The sequence below is a fragment of the Simochromis diagramma genome, unplaced genomic scaffold (genome assembly GCF_900408965.1).
Source record: "Simochromis diagramma unplaced genomic scaffold, fSimDia1.1 OVJJ01000344.1, whole genome shotgun sequence".
NCBI classification, from domain to species: Eukaryota; Metazoa; Chordata; class Actinopteri; order Cichliformes; family Cichlidae; genus Simochromis; species Simochromis diagramma.
The window spans coordinates 14,423,346-14,440,583 of record NW_024387375.1 but is presented as its reverse complement, the minus strand read 5'-3'; the positions used below and the strand labels follow the sequence as shown (position 1 = coordinate 14,440,583).

General features: G+C 42.6%; 1 protein-coding gene and 2 long non-coding RNA genes across 4 annotated transcripts in view; 1 reads left to right on the top strand and 2 right to left on the bottom strand.

Annotated features, from left to right (window-relative positions):
- Positions 1-13,156, bottom strand: part of LOC120719722 — a 19,849-nt gene extending 6,693 nt beyond the window's left edge. The window contains exons 1-2 of the long non-coding RNA XR_005692742.1: positions 13,144-13,156; positions 9,491-9,497 (exon numbers count right to left, since the gene is read on the bottom strand). This is a non-coding gene — a long non-coding RNA (uncharacterized LOC120719722). The remainder of the gene's footprint in view (positions 1-9,490; positions 9,498-13,143) is intronic.
- On the bottom strand, positions 1,047-4,262 carry LOC120719721. The gene is made up of 2 exons (XR_005692741.1): positions 3,008-4,262; positions 1,047-2,925 (listed from the first exon to the last, which is right to left on the bottom strand). It is a non-coding gene; the product is annotated as an uncharacterized LOC120719721 (long non-coding RNA).
- Positions 11,058-17,238, top strand: slitrk3a (SLIT and NTRK-like family, member 3a). 2 transcript variants are annotated; one of them, XM_040009150.1, is made up of 3 exons: positions 11,058-11,780; positions 12,408-12,495; positions 14,368-17,238. In XM_040009150.1, the coding sequence occupies exon 3, from the start codon at positions 14,426-14,428 to the stop codon at positions 17,138-17,140; it is 2,715 nt and encodes a 904-aa protein (XP_039865084.1). In that variant the 5' UTR covers positions 11,058-11,780; positions 12,408-12,495; positions 14,368-14,425; the 3' UTR covers positions 17,141-17,238. The 2 variants fall into 2 exon arrangements, with proteins under 2 accessions (XP_039865084.1, XP_039865085.1); XM_040009151.1 differs by having other exon boundaries at positions 12,080-12,495.

Below are 17,238 nucleotides of genomic sequence, written 5' to 3'. Positions count from 1 at the left end.
CAAGTCTATACGTGGGCAAGACTTGACCTACCAACATGACCAGAGGGTACAGATAACTAAACTAGGAACAAGTCACACAGAAAAAAACATCATGAATAAAGAAAAAAAGACTAAAAACCCATAAACACAACAACACTGAGTCGACAACCCAGGTACCCTAACAGTGTTATGGGTTCCCCATTTTCACCCATTGTGGCCATGGAAGAAGTGAAAAAGAGGGCTGTGTTATCCTACCCAGGAACACCACCAAGTGATTGGTTCAGGGATGAAAATCCAATCTCAGGACGTACCAAAATTCACTGATCACGTCAACGTGGTGAACCAACACATCAAGTTCACCAGAGAGAATATGAAAATTAACAGTTTAGCCTTCTTGGACTGGGAATTTTCCATCAGTAATGGGGGGCATTTAAAAAGTGATGTGTACTGTGTATAGGAATTTCTTTTATTTATGTATTAATCACATTATTTTATTGTATAATGCCTTGGTGCCACTGGATTTTAGCATGTCTCACACTCATACAGTTAAACAGATAGTGGGGGTCTGGTAAGGAAGTTGGGGGAAGCAGACAATTCCACAGAGGGAATGTGAAGCTTAAGGTGTGAAACAGCTGTGTACTGCCTTTTGTTCCTGAAGAAGGTATTTAACTGAGAGCCATGCTAGGCTCAGGGAGACTCTGCTGACTGTCTGCCCCGCAATCATACAGGCTCTCCACCAAGCTGGGTTTTTCTGTTCTTTGTGTTTTGATTAAAGACTGTTAGCTACCACTCACCGCTTGTCTGCAGGCTTTATTTAATGGAAAACTTCCACAACAACTTTCAAACAACACATTTGGATCGGTATTTAAGGTTTGACTTTATCATCCACTGGAGCACAAACGGTGTGTCATCAGGATGCTACAACACAGAGCGAACAACAGCCCCACAGACAGAGCATCGAGGGAAGCAGAAGAACATCACATCAAGAAGGCTATGAGTAAATGTGTCACGGTCTGGCTGGCAGACCGTGGGGAGATGGGGAAATAGGACCCAAACGCCAGACTCTTCAGTGCAACAGTGTTTATTTACAAGGTGGTGAAGTAAACAACAATAAATCCCCAGTTTCCCAGACTCCCGTGTAGTGTCTTCTTCCCAAAAGTCCCCGTGTAGTGCTCTCTGCCCCAGTGTCCCTGCACTCCCCGTGCTCACTGCTCCTTCTCGTCCCACACTCCTGAGGGGAAAACAATAGAGGCAGCCGTTACAACTTATCCCAGCAGGCATACACTCACACTTGACTTGCTTGAAGGCTGACGTGTAGTCAAACGCAATAATCCAGCGTCAGTGGAAGCTCCATCGCTCATCTAAATAGCTCCCCCGACGAGCCCAGATGAGGAACAGGTGTGCGGCCAGGACTTCGGGTGTGGCCAGCCCTCAAGTTAGGCCACGCCCCCAGGGCTGAAGGTGCCTGTAACTTGGCCACAGCAGAAAGGCAATACACACACATACCTGCCTACATACAGATGTGCACAGGGGCAGTGCAGACAACACACCAAATAATAATAATAATAACAACAATAACAACAACAGTCATAGTCCCCACTGCCCACGGACCCCGAGTCCCCAGAGCCGGGTCCATGACAAAATGTGATTATCCCATTTGTCAAAGCTGGGAAGGCACCTAAAGAAAGCTCCAGGAGAGAAGAAGGACAAATGCTGCCTAAGTGAAAACCTGTAGTGATTGCTTATATGTCAAGAGTACGGTAACAGCTGAGATGCATTTCCTTTAAACACAACATCTCTGTTGCTTTCAAACCCCAAAATATGTTCTCCCAAAATTTGGTCCACCCCAAGGATCAGGTCCCCTGGCACAGAGTAATATAGTGTATGCTGCTAAGTGCCAGTAGGATTGTCTTGAGTTATACGTCAGGGAAACCAAACAGCTCCTGGCTAAGTGGATGGGCAACACAGAAGAGCTAACTCGTCAGGCCAGGACTCCGCAGTCTATTTACACCTACAGGCCAGTGGACACTCTTTCAATGATGAGGATGTATACATCCTGGACAGGGAGGAATGCTGGATTTAGTGGGAAGTTAAGGAGACTATTTACGTGAAAAGGGAAAGACCATCTCTGAATCAAGGAGGGGCCTAAGGGTACATCTTTCCCCATCTTTCAATGCTGTGACTGCAATAATTCCTGAGCTCTCTGTGAATGCTACCCATGGCCATAGATCAATGGAAGTGAGAGTCTTTGATCAGTGGTTGTTGATCAGTGGTCATGACAATTTGCATATTAATGATCAAGAAACTGATCTCACGGTCCACTGTTCATTCAGTGGTCCTAGTTTCAGTCATTATGCAGATGTACTGTTTATAAGGTTTCTCATGGCCCCTTGCATGCAACACCATTGTGACTGAATGGTGGTGGGCACTTGACTCTTTTGACAGATTGTGGATCTTTGGGGTTGCACTGCAAGTTCATATGTGAACACACTGCAGGGAGAATAAAAAATAAAAAAAAAACAAAACACACCATAAGTATCCTGCCTGTTTCTGCCTGAACAATGACAAAGGAATTCTATTTTACTCGATTCTATTCTTTTCATCAAAGCTTTTTTTAGTATTTACTATTTAAATGATTGAATATACAATATTTTTTTACATTAACGGTTTTGCTTTTTTGTAATGGTTTGAACATATGTGTTCTTATAATGATGAAGCTCATAATTTCTAAAGTATATGTGTGTCAAGGATTCTTCATCAACCGACGGTAATGGAACTGACGTTAATGTGAATTATGTATCTGACTTGTAAAAGGTTGAATCTCCTTGTGCCTCCAGAACTGCCTTAGATCTTCATGGTCGGTGTGCACTCCTTCCGTGTGAATTCCTTCTCCCGAAAACACCAGTGAATCCTTTTTCTCCACTCCTCCGTCCCGTACTTCTCCAACTGAGAGACGAGCAAACACAACAGCGGATAAGAAGGCTTGCCTTGCTATGCGGGTTACAAGATCACGAGCACACTTACCTACCGAGCTCCGAGTACAATCCAGCGTCGACTGCCGTCTGGACACACCGTTAAATACCTCTGTTTAGTGAGGAATGATTAGCGGCAGCTGGAGCTGAAGATTACACTTCCGGGTCAGAGGTCGGCCTTTCTCACTCTCTCGGAGATGCCGCTCCTAGGCATAGCCCAACCCGCAGAATAGGGAGGGAGAGAGAAAGAGAGGAAGGCGCACACACATCACAAATAAACAAGCAGGTCGTCCGGGGAGGACCGTCCGACCGTGACACTCACACTGAAAACGTTGCGTCCAGATGTAAAGAGACAACTTTTTGGGAATCCCCAACATCATTAAATGACCACCAGGTTTTTTTTTTTTTACTCTAATGGTACAATGGACAGATAAAAATTCAAAAGTAGAAGATTACAGTGTGCACAAAGACAATACTGATAATGTGGGTTATATAAGCTTAATTTCAGACAATACTTTAGACAGAAGACAGGTTGGCCTGACAAGATATTATACCAGGGCTGGATTAGACATGTAATCTGGCATACTGGGCATTTTGCTGGTGGGCCGACCCACCTTTGGGCTTATGGACCAGCCCAAAGGGCCAATCCTCACCTGCTGTACAAGCATTAATGTCAGCGGATTCATTTACTTCCGTTACTGACACTGGATTGGCCAATCACATCTCTTAATTCAACCGGTACCTTCCCTATTTTTGCTGTTCTCTCATGGAGCTTGTAGAAAAAAAGTTTAGTGTGGAAGAAGTGGTGAGAAGGTGGAGCTGAACAGCTGAGAGAAAACAATACAAAGAAAGTAAAAATAAATGCAGCAAAATGTGCCAAATTAATCAACATGTTAGATGTTGGAGCTGCTGCACCATAAGCAGTAGTACCAGCAACAACTAGTAACCATGACTCACAGTCACAAGAGGCTCCTGCTGCTAGCGCCAGCTGTGAAGAAGTGAACAATAGATGGCGGGATATAATTAGGAAGGGAGAGATTCGGTGATTCAGGTAAAATGAAGGGCTATTTTCACCATGAGCCACTGCTAAAAGCTAAAGTAGGGGGGTCAAACCCCCACGGCAACTGTGCAGGAAAAAAATATAAATTGTAAGACAGCAGAAATAAATAACAAATGGGAGAAATATATACAATCAATAGGAATATATACAGAACAAGAGAAAGGCACACAATAGAAAAGCCTCACATTGCAGAGCAAAGTGCTTGGAAGAAAGACTTGGTCTCAAGGACTTGAGAACTAGGAGTTAAGACTGACTGAAGCTAATGTGAAGCTAGTATGACAAGCAGCTGTTGACTACCAAACCAGACACAATAGTGGTTGACAAGGAGCAGAAGAGGGCTGTTGTGACAGCTTTGACAATCTCAGCTGACAGTAACATCCAAAACAAGGAGCATGAGAAGATGCACGGAAGCCTCCAACTCCCATGCCTCTGGTAGAGGAACTGAGCATCAGGGTGACACACACCACCCCTGGTTGTGAAATGGAAATCGAATTTACATAAGCCTGCCTTTTATGCACCATCGTGATCTCTGTGTTGATTTGTGGCTTCTGACATGACATGACATGAAGTGAGGACACAGTCTTCAGTAAACAGGGCTTTGATATCTTCTTTCTGTTATATTTTAAAGATCAGCTTTTTCTTTCTTTTCTTTTTTTACTCTTAAGACAGAGGTAGAGACTTTTAAAATTGGAGTGTTTGTTATTTTATTGTGAAACTGTTCTGTGCCCTCTTCATCTGGTCTGTCCAGTTGCTTCTGTCAAAAGATATGGCCAGTCTCTTTTTATTTCTTGGATTTCTCTTAATACCATTTTGCCAAAGTACCTTTTCAGTTTACTCATGAAACTTAATCTCCTGGCAAACATGTCATTTATGCCACCAATCCCTACCCACCTTTTTTTTAAGACTTTGCAGACTCGTAAGCCTCTAAAATGGCACCACCAGTGTTGCTTTGGCCAGCAAGTCAAACCACTGAATCCAGCAAACATCTTGAGTGTAACAAGGACACACAAGTGACATCTCACAAAAAAGAAAAAAATATTGTATCATGCCCTGGGATGATAATGCATTCACTTAACGTGTATTTTAGAGACACAGAGCAGAGGGTTTCTTCTGTGGAATCACAAGCACGGGCTTGAATGAGCACTAACCGTGCTGACAGCCACATTTAAGACAGAAATTGACGTAAACACCCCTGGTGGGATTCAGGCATCAATCTTTCTCAGGTCATTGTCTCTTTATTCTGGCATTCATGCATTTTCCCCTGCTGGCAATCTGCCTTTGGTTAGTTCTGGTTCTGTTAGGTTTTTGTTAGCCTATTGGAATTATTTGGCGACTGTGTGGCATGATTGATTGTTTTCAGTGATACAGTTAAGTACCTTCTCCATTAACAGCCTGCCAGTTTGCCTCTGTTTTCAGCCACTTTATAAGTTGAAAATGTTACATGTACACTCTGTAGTGTAGAATACTGTATGTGTGGTTTTCTATATCTAGAAACGTGGAAGAAGCAGAAGCATAGACTCGTGAAATGTAGTGACAAGGGCAGACAAAACAGTGTCCAGTTAAATCATTATTCATTATCTAATTATGTAAGCACTTTACAATAAACTTTGCATTACCACAGGCAGGCTACTGGTTTCCTGTAATGCTGTCAGACGTTTCAGTAACAGTGACAATATTCGTACTACGTTTTACAGTAAGAGTGCTATAAAGATGTTACAAAGCTGTAATGTTCTCGCCAGACAATGACACCTACACTTGCTCTGTTTCACTCAGATTGTGTGTGAGAGAATAAAATGTCGACATCTGTTTTATATTTGGATGCTCTTTTGTCCTGAACTTCATCCGCACTGTTGGGCCAATCACTCAGATGTGACCACATTAAAGTGCTGCTCGGTGGCCAGCACACACAAGCACACAAAGAGAGAGGGAGAGAGTTCATAAACTTAGAAAGAATTCATTGAAGCAAACCCCAATGTGACATTTAACTTCTTCTCTGGCCCTGTATATTTGCAGTGTCTAATCCTGTGAGAGTCCACTTTACAACAGAAACTTATAATACCTGATATAAAAAGATCTACATGGAGTTTAGCTTGATTTCCACGAAGAATTTTATGTGGACTGCCAAAGAATATTGAAAAAAGAAACAATGTTCTGTGGTTCTGAATATTTCAAATTCAATATAAACATTAATGGATCTTTTCAAAGGATTTTTTCTTTGTTGTTTTTAAAGTCAAAGATCTCCCCAGCCACTGTTTCTTAAAACCTAGGTCAGGGCACATTCTCACCCTCACCCGTTCTCACACTCAAATTTCAAACAAGGCCAGGCATTGAACTACAAGACTTTGAAAGAGAATGTTGCTGTGGACTCCTTTTTTCAGACTCCTTATATCTTTAGCCTCTTACTGTAGGCAATCAAGACCTCTTATTATGTTCAATGGATCTGTGAGCCACTGCATAAAGTATTAATTTTCCATCCATTCATCCATCCATCCATCCATTTGCAGGAGTCACCAGACTAATGAGAGATGCAAAGACCTCTCTCCCCTGCCAAAAGCTCCTCTAGGTCAATAACATAATCTGTATCCCACAATGGCCATTGACAATGGGTGCAATACACTGCACTCCTGGAGCACCCCCCACAGGACACTCTGAGGGAGTCAGTGAAATGCCCTCTCCAAGTCCACAAAATACATTTAGACTTGCTGGGAAAATATCACCTCAAGTATCCTTGAGGTCTAAACAGATTGCCCAGGGGTTCACAACCAGCCAGAAAGCAGCATTGTTCTTTCTGATTAACACGTGAACTTTCCTCTTTTGTGCCCCACCCTAGACTTTCCCGTGGAAGTTGAAGAGCGTGATTCAGTTGAGGCACCCCTTCTGGATTGCATTCTTAAAAAGGGGGACTTGAACCCCAGTTTACCAACCAGAGGCATTGGTGCAGGGATGCCAGGAAAACCAGGATGATTCAACAAAATACAGAGCATTGTGAATATTATCCACCAATGGGATTGAATGCTATGAAGTGAATACTATACTATGAATAAATTAAAATGCTATGTACTATACTATATATATATATATACATAGCTTTCTTTCCAAGTATTAATAACATGCATGTGGACTTTAAACAATGTCTGTTCTTTTCATAAAAAAATTTCAGTGCAAAGCATGCAGTACTTCTGCAAGTACTGAGCACGTGAAAAGATATAAAATATAGAACAACAGCTATTTTGTGTCTCTAGTACAGCGGAGAGTACATAGATAGATGTGAAACTTACAAAGAGTGTATACCATTAGAGAACACAATAGTTTAACAACGTTTGTCACTAAGAATATTTTCAACATAGGACATATTCTTAATGACAAACACTTCTGTGTAAAGTAAGCTGTTTTTCCCAGCCAACATCAGACTCAAACAGAAAACAAAAGAAAAATATACAGACTTCCATGGTAATGAATATTGTGCATACTGATTTTAGATTTTCTTATAGGTGATTATAATAATAAAGAAATGCATTGTATGTTTGTATTGTATGATACAAAATATCAAACTAAATCATGCTATCATGTGGCACATATATCTCAGATGGGTTTTTTTTTTCCTCTCCATTTTTTACCCACATCTTCTTTTGTCAATCTGTCCTTGTTAGTAAGTATAAATATAAGACAAGATAGAACTTGTAGGTGCCTAAAGGAAATCTGTCAGTCATGTAGTAACACTGACAGGCTCATAGGCAAATGGGTATAGCGGCACGGAGACAGACGGACATGAAAGAATGCAGCAGGTTGGCCAAATAAGCAGGCTATCAGGTAGAAAGACTGGCAGGCGGGTGGTCTGGTTGGCAGGCTGCCAAGTTGTGGTGTATGTGGACAGTGAGAAAGGCAGACCAGTGACATATTGGACACACTGACTCCCAAGCAGTCAGGGAGACTGGCATGAGGAGAGACAGCTAGATAGATAGACAGACAGATAGATAGGGAATTATTTGACTGTGCCTTCCACCATCCCTTGTGGTTCACAAAGGACATGAGGTATGTCACTGAAACCCCTGATGACAAGCAAAGAAACGGTAATGGAAAGTTTCAAAAGTTGAAGGCTGAAAAAGAAGGAAAGGTTTTGAGGGACACAAAACTTTTTTTTAAAACTTTTCTTTTTTTAACAATGCAATAACCCATTAGCTTTTAAAACTGTCAGTTTAAATGCCCAACCATTATCTTAATTTCATGGATATTTTGCATATTTACATGTTATTTAAGCAGTCCTGCTAATCAACCCTTTGATAGGAATGTTTGGTTATAAGTTGCTAAAGCACTGAAAAAATACTTGACATATTATTATTGCTGTCATGTATTATTAAGCATTTATGAAATAAAGACACCCCTTTGCTGTTGTGGGTGCATCCTTTTGTCTATTCATTGGCAGCAGTTTACTACAATACTCTTTATTGTCTCTGATGATTGATGTTGTCGGTGAGGTCAGTTTATTATTCAGTGATAACCTTAAAATGTTACCCGAATTCATACTCATACTTTTGCTTTCTCGATCAGTGTCCCTAGAGTGATGACATTGCTTGACAGTGCACTCACCCACTGACCTTTATAAACATTAACAGACCTACCATACCTTTCTAACTGAGAGAAAAATTAATTTTAAATAAATGGAATTATAATACACCAAATAGATTTAATAGCAGTACACCGGGAAAAGAAACAAAAACCTCAACCAAAGCATTTTTTCTGGTAAATTTAAATCTTGTTTTCATATCTTAACTGATAGTTATGATTTAGCACTACAATACTGTTGCTTCAACATCCATAAACGTATGTCATGGTCCCCTGGTCTTCCTGTGCCAACTTTCTGTTTTCTAGTTGTTTCTCTTCCCTGTTCTTTCTCTCTATCTGTCTCCCTCCTTTCTCAGTATATGTGTACACATGTGTGTCTGTTTCAGGGGCGAGTTTCCTCCAGGAGCACCTGCCCTCCTGATCTGTACAACTGGAGTTGTCATCAATTTTCTCACCTGCGCACAACTGTTCGTTTCCTGACTGCTACTTGAGGCTGAAGAAATCCCTCAGTTGATGCCAGATGTTGTACTAACAGTGTTATCCCCCCAACACACGAACAAACACACACAACCCTGACAAGGATAAGCGGAAGAGGATGGATGGATGGATGAATGGATGGATGCTTCCAGTCTTTGGAGACTTTGAGAGATTATAGTGGAGATAAATATATGGACTTATCTGCCTGTTACCTCATTCCCCAAAACAGCTTTATGAACTTGTTTACTTCCAGTGCTCACCTGTTGAGCATTTTTTTTTCATCTTAGCCTTGACATCGTGACCTCATGTCTTTGTGTTATACAGATTACATTTTTATTATTTACTGTCCTTTTTTGCCCTTCCTGTGACATGATACTTGTCAAACCCAAGCATATCAATGTCCATGTTTTGCTGTAACATTCAAAGTGGAAGCTCTAACTAGTAGTCTCATTAGCACTGATCTCCAAAGTGTATGTTAGTGCTGCTGTACTGTGAAAAACTCTGGCCATCCATGTCCAGTGAGATGAATGAAGGGTTTGTAGTGGCCTTATGTCAGTCTTTCTGACAGTAGCTGACAGTCTGAAAGGGTGAATGATGGCTACTCATGAAGAAGAATGGCAGTTTTACAGTCCACCAGATGCTCTCACTTTTTTCTATTCTCCTATCTATTTTTGTGTGTCCAATATGTGTCTGTCTATGGGTGTGCACTGCCTAAGGCTTGTGTGTATTTTATTTATCGTTATAGAATGGTGACTGGTCTGGAAAACCAAGGGAAAACACATCAGGCAAAACATTTCCATCATGTCCCACTAACACGTCTGTAACTCCAGAAGTAACTCTTGATAGATGTTTTTTTCTTTGTTGACACCAGTGTGTGTTGGTGTCAGTTATTTTAATATGACATGGCGTGAGACAGGCACTGAACTGTGCAGAAATTGGGAAACACATTTACAATATGAATAGGAAGGTTCTCTGCACTCCAAGATTCAACATTTTTTGCTATGAACATCACTATTTATTAACATTGCATATGTGCAGAAAGCATGAATGTCCCCAGAGCTCAGTTTATCCTGGAGTAATCCACCATGACATGCGTGGTAAATCTCTACAGGATTTTCAAATGGGGAGGTTTGCTTGTCTAATACCATGACAGGACACTTTCAAAAATGACTAAAAAAACAAAAACAAAAAATACAGTTGCGCCTACACAAATAGACTTAATGATTATCAATTTTAGCTAACTTATCCTGCTTTACTCGGAGAGGATCTACTGAATAATTTTAATAAGACTTGCTACAGCCTTTAAAATACCTGCGCACATTTGAAGTATCCTTTCTCTAAAGTGACTTTAATGTATCATAAATATAATCAGCAGTCGTGTTATGAGAGAAGGATTCCAGCAACCCGATATCGTCGCTGATTTTAGTGACGTTTCATTGCGTAAACTTTTTTTTTTTTGCCTTGTGCTGCAACCACAGCTACTGTAACGATAATTCAGCAGTCCACAGCAACCATCCTCCTCCTTGCAGAGATACAAGAACTTTGCAAGTGCATCCCAGTCGTCTTCGTGAGCTGTGGCTTGGTTTGCCGCTCACAACACGGGCTTGTGTTGCCCGCTGGAGGCGAGGCGGGGGAAGGCACGCAAGTGGATGAGAAAAATGAAGCTTTCTGTGCTTCTCTGTCTCTCTCCCCCGCCTGCTGTAGATAGTCGTGGCCACCCTCTGCGTCTCCACAGCAGTGAGAGGAGGTATTGGCAGGGTGAGGGGCTGCTAACTCCACAATTTGCTCTCGCAACTAACGCCGAATAAATATGCTCAGTGAAAGAACTGAGTATCATTGTCATTATAATTAGATAAGCCTCATAAGGAGAGAGAGAGAGAGAGTCCTGACTGTCATCCACAGGTTTCGTAGTTTCTCCCAGCCCGCACGGCTCTCGCTCCCAGACTCTCACTCATTTATTTATTTATTTATTTATCTATTTATCCGTGACGCGCGTCCCCGCCGCGAAAGCCCGAGCGCTCCCCACTCTCTCCTCTCTTCCCTTCCTCTTCTCCTCTCGGCAGCATCCAGAACCATAGAGCAGCCGTCCCCATCACTCGCTTTCCTCCCCTCCTCCTCTTTCTCTCGCCGCCAGATCGCTCTCTCTCTTTCTGCGTCTCTCACCCCCTCACCCCCATCCACCTCCCCAGCTCTGTCCCTCATTCCTCTGACGCACGACAGGGAAACATACCCGAGGAAAAAAAGAAAGGGAAAGAAAAAAAAAGATAGCAGCTGACCCAGCCACAGTCGATATGATCCACAGATTCCTTCTACTGCTGAGCCGGAAAGAAACGCGGTCCTGAAACCGAGAGGAAAATACTTGCACCCAGCTATACCGTTGTTGAGCGCGCATCCGGGGGGCGGCTGTGGAGAAGGAGGGAGGGGGGAAAGGGGTGGAAGGGGAAGTGGACGGACACAAGCCGAGGACTTGCATTTTAAGCAAACTGCTTTGAGAGGGAAAAAATGTAGAGGAGAAAGAAGGGGAGAGAGTCAGAGTAACCGGAGAGTGGCAGAGATCGCATTCCTATCACGTCTTCATTTCTTCTCTCTTTTGCCTCAGCCACTGAGAGATCGAGAGAGAAGAAGAAGAAGAGAGGGCGAGAGATAGAGAGAGAGGGAAAAGGAGAGGAGGGGAGAAGGAGATCTAACAAGATTCAAACTAGTGGTCTTTCCCCGATGCTTTGCAATTGGTGAGTGGTTATAGGCTGTTTCCATGTGCATGTGCATCATATGGGGAGCCTTACGCAGATGTGTGCATGGATGTGTGTGTTGCCGTGCTTATCGGTGTCTGCATAGCCACAGACTTCAAAATGGGACAACAAGCGTTCTTTATATATCGAGGATAACGGATCACCGGTATCTAGTTAACTGATCAGTGGCCGTTCGTTCTTTATTCGGAAATTTCCTGCCAATGTCACGACGAAAGCCTACTGCATTATGCTTGGCATGTATTTCAATAAGCGCTCTGCTCTCTGCTCTGTCTTGACAGCAACGGTTTCGTGTGTGTGTGTGTGCGCGCGCGCGCGAAGAGGGCATATTCTCTATTTTTTTTTTGGACTGTAAGTTGTGCAGTATAATAATTTCACCATAACTTAGTATGATTTAAATTCAAGTTTAATCCTTTTCCAGGTTGTACTGGAATTACCACGCAAGATAAGCAGTACTTTTAACTCATCCCCGGCTCATTCACATGCGCATCTCTTCCTCTTTCCATCCTCAATGCCCTCCTCTCTCTCTCTCTCTCTCTCTCTCTGTTTCCTCCTGTTCCTTTCTTACGCCTCGGTCACCCCCCCCATTTCTCTTTCTCGTCCTCACAGCCGGACATCGGACGCTAAGCGGGACGCACCGGGCAACAACAGGACACACTGCAGGAGGATATGTGAAGTTGGAATCCTACTAAACTAAGTACGTATGTTAAACGATCTGATACACCCCAAGGGAATATAAAACGGCGTTTAGTATATATACATATTTTTAAAATTTTCTTTAAATTTTATTACTACTTTTTTGGCATCGCATCGGCTCTTTTTTGATCCCCACTACGGAAGTTGAAACAATAAATCGTGGAGGATTATGCACAGAGTTGGGAATGAAAACAGTGAATTTTTCAACGAGGAAATTGCATGAAGGATTTTTTCCCTACTTTTTTCCCGTCACATCATTTTTGGGGATTACAAAACATATTTTCCGTCTTTTTTTTCTTTCGTTTTTTTACCCTTGTCGCTGGGCTTTTGATTTCAGCACCACGGACAGCGTCTTCACTCCCACAGACAGTCGTAGGGCATCTCCCTGGATTTTTTTAATGCCTTCGATTGAACGGAGAGCGCTGTGCGTGCATGTATGAAAAGTCACAGCCTTAAGACAAGACGTTCTGTGTGTGTGTGTGTGTGTGTGTGTGTGTGTGTGTGTGTGTGTGTGTGTGTGTGTGTGTTTGTTCGTAGGGAGAAAGATGGAGACACTTTATCCCTATTACAATAAAGATGTGGAAGAATCTTTGATAAGTTTTTTTTTATTATTCCTTTTAGATGATTGGCTCTATTATTTTTATATAACAAAACATTTTTTTTTGTTTTTGCAACTGGACATTTTACAATATATATATATATATATATATATATATATATATATATATATATATATATATGATCTTATTAATCATACGACGGTTGGATCCACGAAGATACCGCCTTACATCTTAGCTTCTCGGAGCAGCAGATTCGGCCACTGCGTTATTTCGCTTTACTTTTTCCGATTCACATCCAGTCTTCAAATGTTTTCAGTAGCTGAAAAAAAAGTTCAATTGAGGGCATTTTAGGAAAAAAAATACAGGTTTAACTATGCTGGAATAGACACTAATGTTTCAGTTATACAGGGAATTAACCCCAGGCAAAGGGCTGTAATTTCTCGTTTTCTGCAGATCGGATTAACGAAACTATTTTACCTATTTCAACACGTTACTGACGTTTTTACATTTGACAGTTCAGGCCTAGCGTGAAGCTGTAGTGGCGTTGTTTACGTATTTTTCAGGCGTACATATTTCTTCTGTCACATTTGCTTGAGTCATAATAGTGATATTTAATTGTGCTGATATTTAATGTTAAGGAGACTAAAAATAAGAAAGCGTCACAATAATCCGTATTTAGCCCCACTGTGGATACCAAGCGGGCACCTTATCCCGTCCTCTTCCAGCGTTAGACCTTCAAAGCACCTACTCCCATTTCCACCAAGCTTTTCTGGACTCTAGTTTATTGAAAGAGGGATTGATGTCCCTGTTATGCAATAAATACTGCGAAGGGGCAGCTTATACTCACCACTAACCTCACCCTGCTGTGGTTACCTTCTTTATTCAATGTGATAAAAATATCTCAGGTGATTTACTGCGTGCTTACCAGCATATTTGCTCCATAACAAATGACTTTTTCCCTCCTATTTGGTAAAGTTAACTGTCTTAATGTAGAGATTTGTTTGTGCAGCATATTAGCCCTACAAAGATGCCTCACACATATTTTTAAATACTCATCAATATTGCAAAATTGAAAGTAGGGTTCCATGATTTTCTAATTCATTGGTATTATTTTCAAGATTTGCCTTGCATTCTACTGAAACTAATGTGACCTCCTCTTCTCTCCTCTCTTCTCTCTATCCCATCTGCCTGTCTTTTTTGACACAAACATTTCTTGGTTGAGGGCATGCGTGTACCTGTATGTGTAATTACAACACCCGCTTCCCTCCCCCGCCCCCGCCCCTCCTCCGCTCCTTCTCTGTTTTCTGTTGCAGTGTTGTGAAGTGGCTCTGTCCCTGGAGCCAAGACTTCATCCCTTTGGTGTCAGCAAGGATGCTGTGGGTTACCTTGCTGAGCACCATAGCCTTAGGATGGACCACACCGATCCCACTACTGGAGGACTCAGAGGAGATCGACGAGCCCTGCTTCGAGCCCTGCTACTGTGAGGTCAAAGAGGGCATCTTCCACGTCCACTGTGACAATAAAGGATTTACAAATATCAGCCAGATCTCCCAGATATGGAGCCGGCCCTTCAAGCTCAACCTGCAGAGAAACTCCATGAGGAAGCTTTACTTTAACAGCTTCCTCCACCTTAACAATGCCATATCCATTAATCTGGGCAACAACGCATTGCAAGATATTCACGCCGGAGCGTTCAATGGCTTAGGAATACTCAAACGGCTGTTCCTGCATGAAAACAAACTAGAAGTTTTCCGGAATGACACTTTCCTGGGCTTGGATAGTTTAGAGTATCTCCAGGCAGATTACAATGTTATCAAAAGGATTGAAAGTGGTGCATTCAGACACCTTCACAAATTGAGAGTACTTATATTAAATGACAATCTGATTCCTGTGCTCCCAAATTATCTTTTTAGGTCTGTGTCACTCACACATCTGGACTTGAGAGGAAACAGACTAAAGACATTGCCATACAAGGGCACACTGGAGTATATTGGGAGGAGCTTAATGGAAATCCAGCTAGAGGAGAACCCCTGGAACTGTGTCTGTGAAATTGTCCAGTTAAAAACATGGCTGGAGAGAATTCCCTACACAGCTTTAGTGGGTGAAATCACATGTGAATATCCTTTCCACTTACATGGGAAAGACTTAAGGGAAATCAAACGCAGTGAGCTCTGTCCTTTGCTCTCGGATGCAGAGATAGAGGCCAAGCTGGGAATTCCCAGGATTCCATTCAACAATGAGAACACATGGCCTACTAAACCTTCCTCAATGCTCTCCTCCTTTCACAACACAGCCTCTTCTGTGGAATACAAGGAAAGAGTTGTAAAACCCACCAAACGACCTCGACCCACAAAGAACCCCCCAACTCCTCGTAGCATCTACCCAGGCATCAACCAGCCCCCAATTGCAGGTTATCAAACAAGGCCTCCTATTCCAATAATTTGCCCTGCTGGATGTATTTGCAATCTTCATATCAATGACCTGGGGCTAACGGTAAACTGTAAAGAGAAAAGCTTTCATAACATCTCAGAGCTTCTTCCACGGCCCCTCAATGCCAAGAAATTGTATCTCAGTGGAAACCTAATACAGAAGATCTATCGTTCTGATTTCTGGAACTTCTCAAGTTTGGATTTACTGCATTTAGGTAACAATCGGATATCTTATGTCCAGGAAGGCGCCTTTATCAACCTACCGAACTTGAAAAGTTTATATTTGAATGGGAATGACATTGAGAGACTCACCCCTGGGATGTTTCGGGGGCTTCATATGTTGAGTTATCTTTACTTTGAGTATAATGTCATTCGTGAAATACAGCCTCATTCCTTTTCCCTGATGCCAAATCTCCAGCTGGTTTTTCTCAATGACAACTTGTTGCGTTCCCTCCCCACTGATGCCTTTGCTGGAACCAACCTTGCACGTCTCAACCTCCGCAACAATTACTTCCTTTCCTTGCCCGTGCATGGTGTACTGGAGCATCTGACATCGATTGTCCAGATTGATCTCCATCAGAACCCCTGGGACTGCTCCTGTGATATCATTCCCCTCAAACAGTGGTTGGAAAAGCTCTCCTCTGTTATTGTAGTTGGAGATGTCATCTGTAAGACACCAGAGTTTGCTTTTGGGAAGGATCTGCGTTCACTTGAGGTTGAAGTCATCTGTCCCGAGCTTAAATATTCTTCAGGCCCATCCCCAGCTCTGCCTGGTGGGAATGACTTCACCACAGGGAGCTCTGACATGGGGGTGGCAGGTGGGAGAGGTGCTGTTCCACTGTCTGTACTCATCCTTAGCCTACTAATCCTCTTCATATCTGCTGTGTTTGTGGCCGCTGGGCTTTTTGCTTTTGTTCTTCGTCGCCGGAAAAAGTTGCCCTTCCGGAAACGTTCTGAGGTAGATCTGACAGGGATCCAAATGCAATGCAGAATTTTTGAGGACCCACCAAGGCAAAGCAGTTCCGGGAACACTGGCACACCAGAGAAACCTACGCAGAGTATGCACACACACACCCATGCTAGTCACACACATGCTCATGGCCACGTCTATGATTACATCCCTCATCCTGTGACTCAGATGTGTAACAACCCCATTTATAAACCTAGAGAAGGGGAGATAGCAGAGGAGGAGAGAATACAGTTTTCTGAGAAGAAAGACAATGGGAGCAGTAGCAACAGTAACTACAGAACCTTATTAGAGAAAGAGAGAGAGTGGACCCTGGCTGTCTCCAACTCTCAGCTCAACACCATTGTTACAGTCAACCACACCACGGCTGACATGGCAGGATTTCATGAGAATGGAGGGCTCTGCCCAACAGTGATTGACAGTCAGAGGCCCACGCCTACTGTTGGTTTTGTAGACTGTTTGTATGGGACAGTACCCAAATTAAAGGACATGCATGTGGCGCATGCACACCCACCAGGCATGCAGTACCCTGATTTGCAGCAGGATGCACGGCTAAAGGAGACGTTGCTTTTCACAGCGGGAAAAGGTTGCTACCCCGACCCGTCCCAAAGTGATTACCTTGAGTTGAGGGCCAAACTTCAAACCAAGCCGGATTACCTCGAAGTCTTGGAAAAGTCTTATCGGTTTTAACATCTCTAGCCCATGGACAAAAAAAAAAAGACACAACGTCAACTTATTCACTTTGCCACCCTCAAAACGAACTCACCCAAAATCCATGTTAAAAAAAT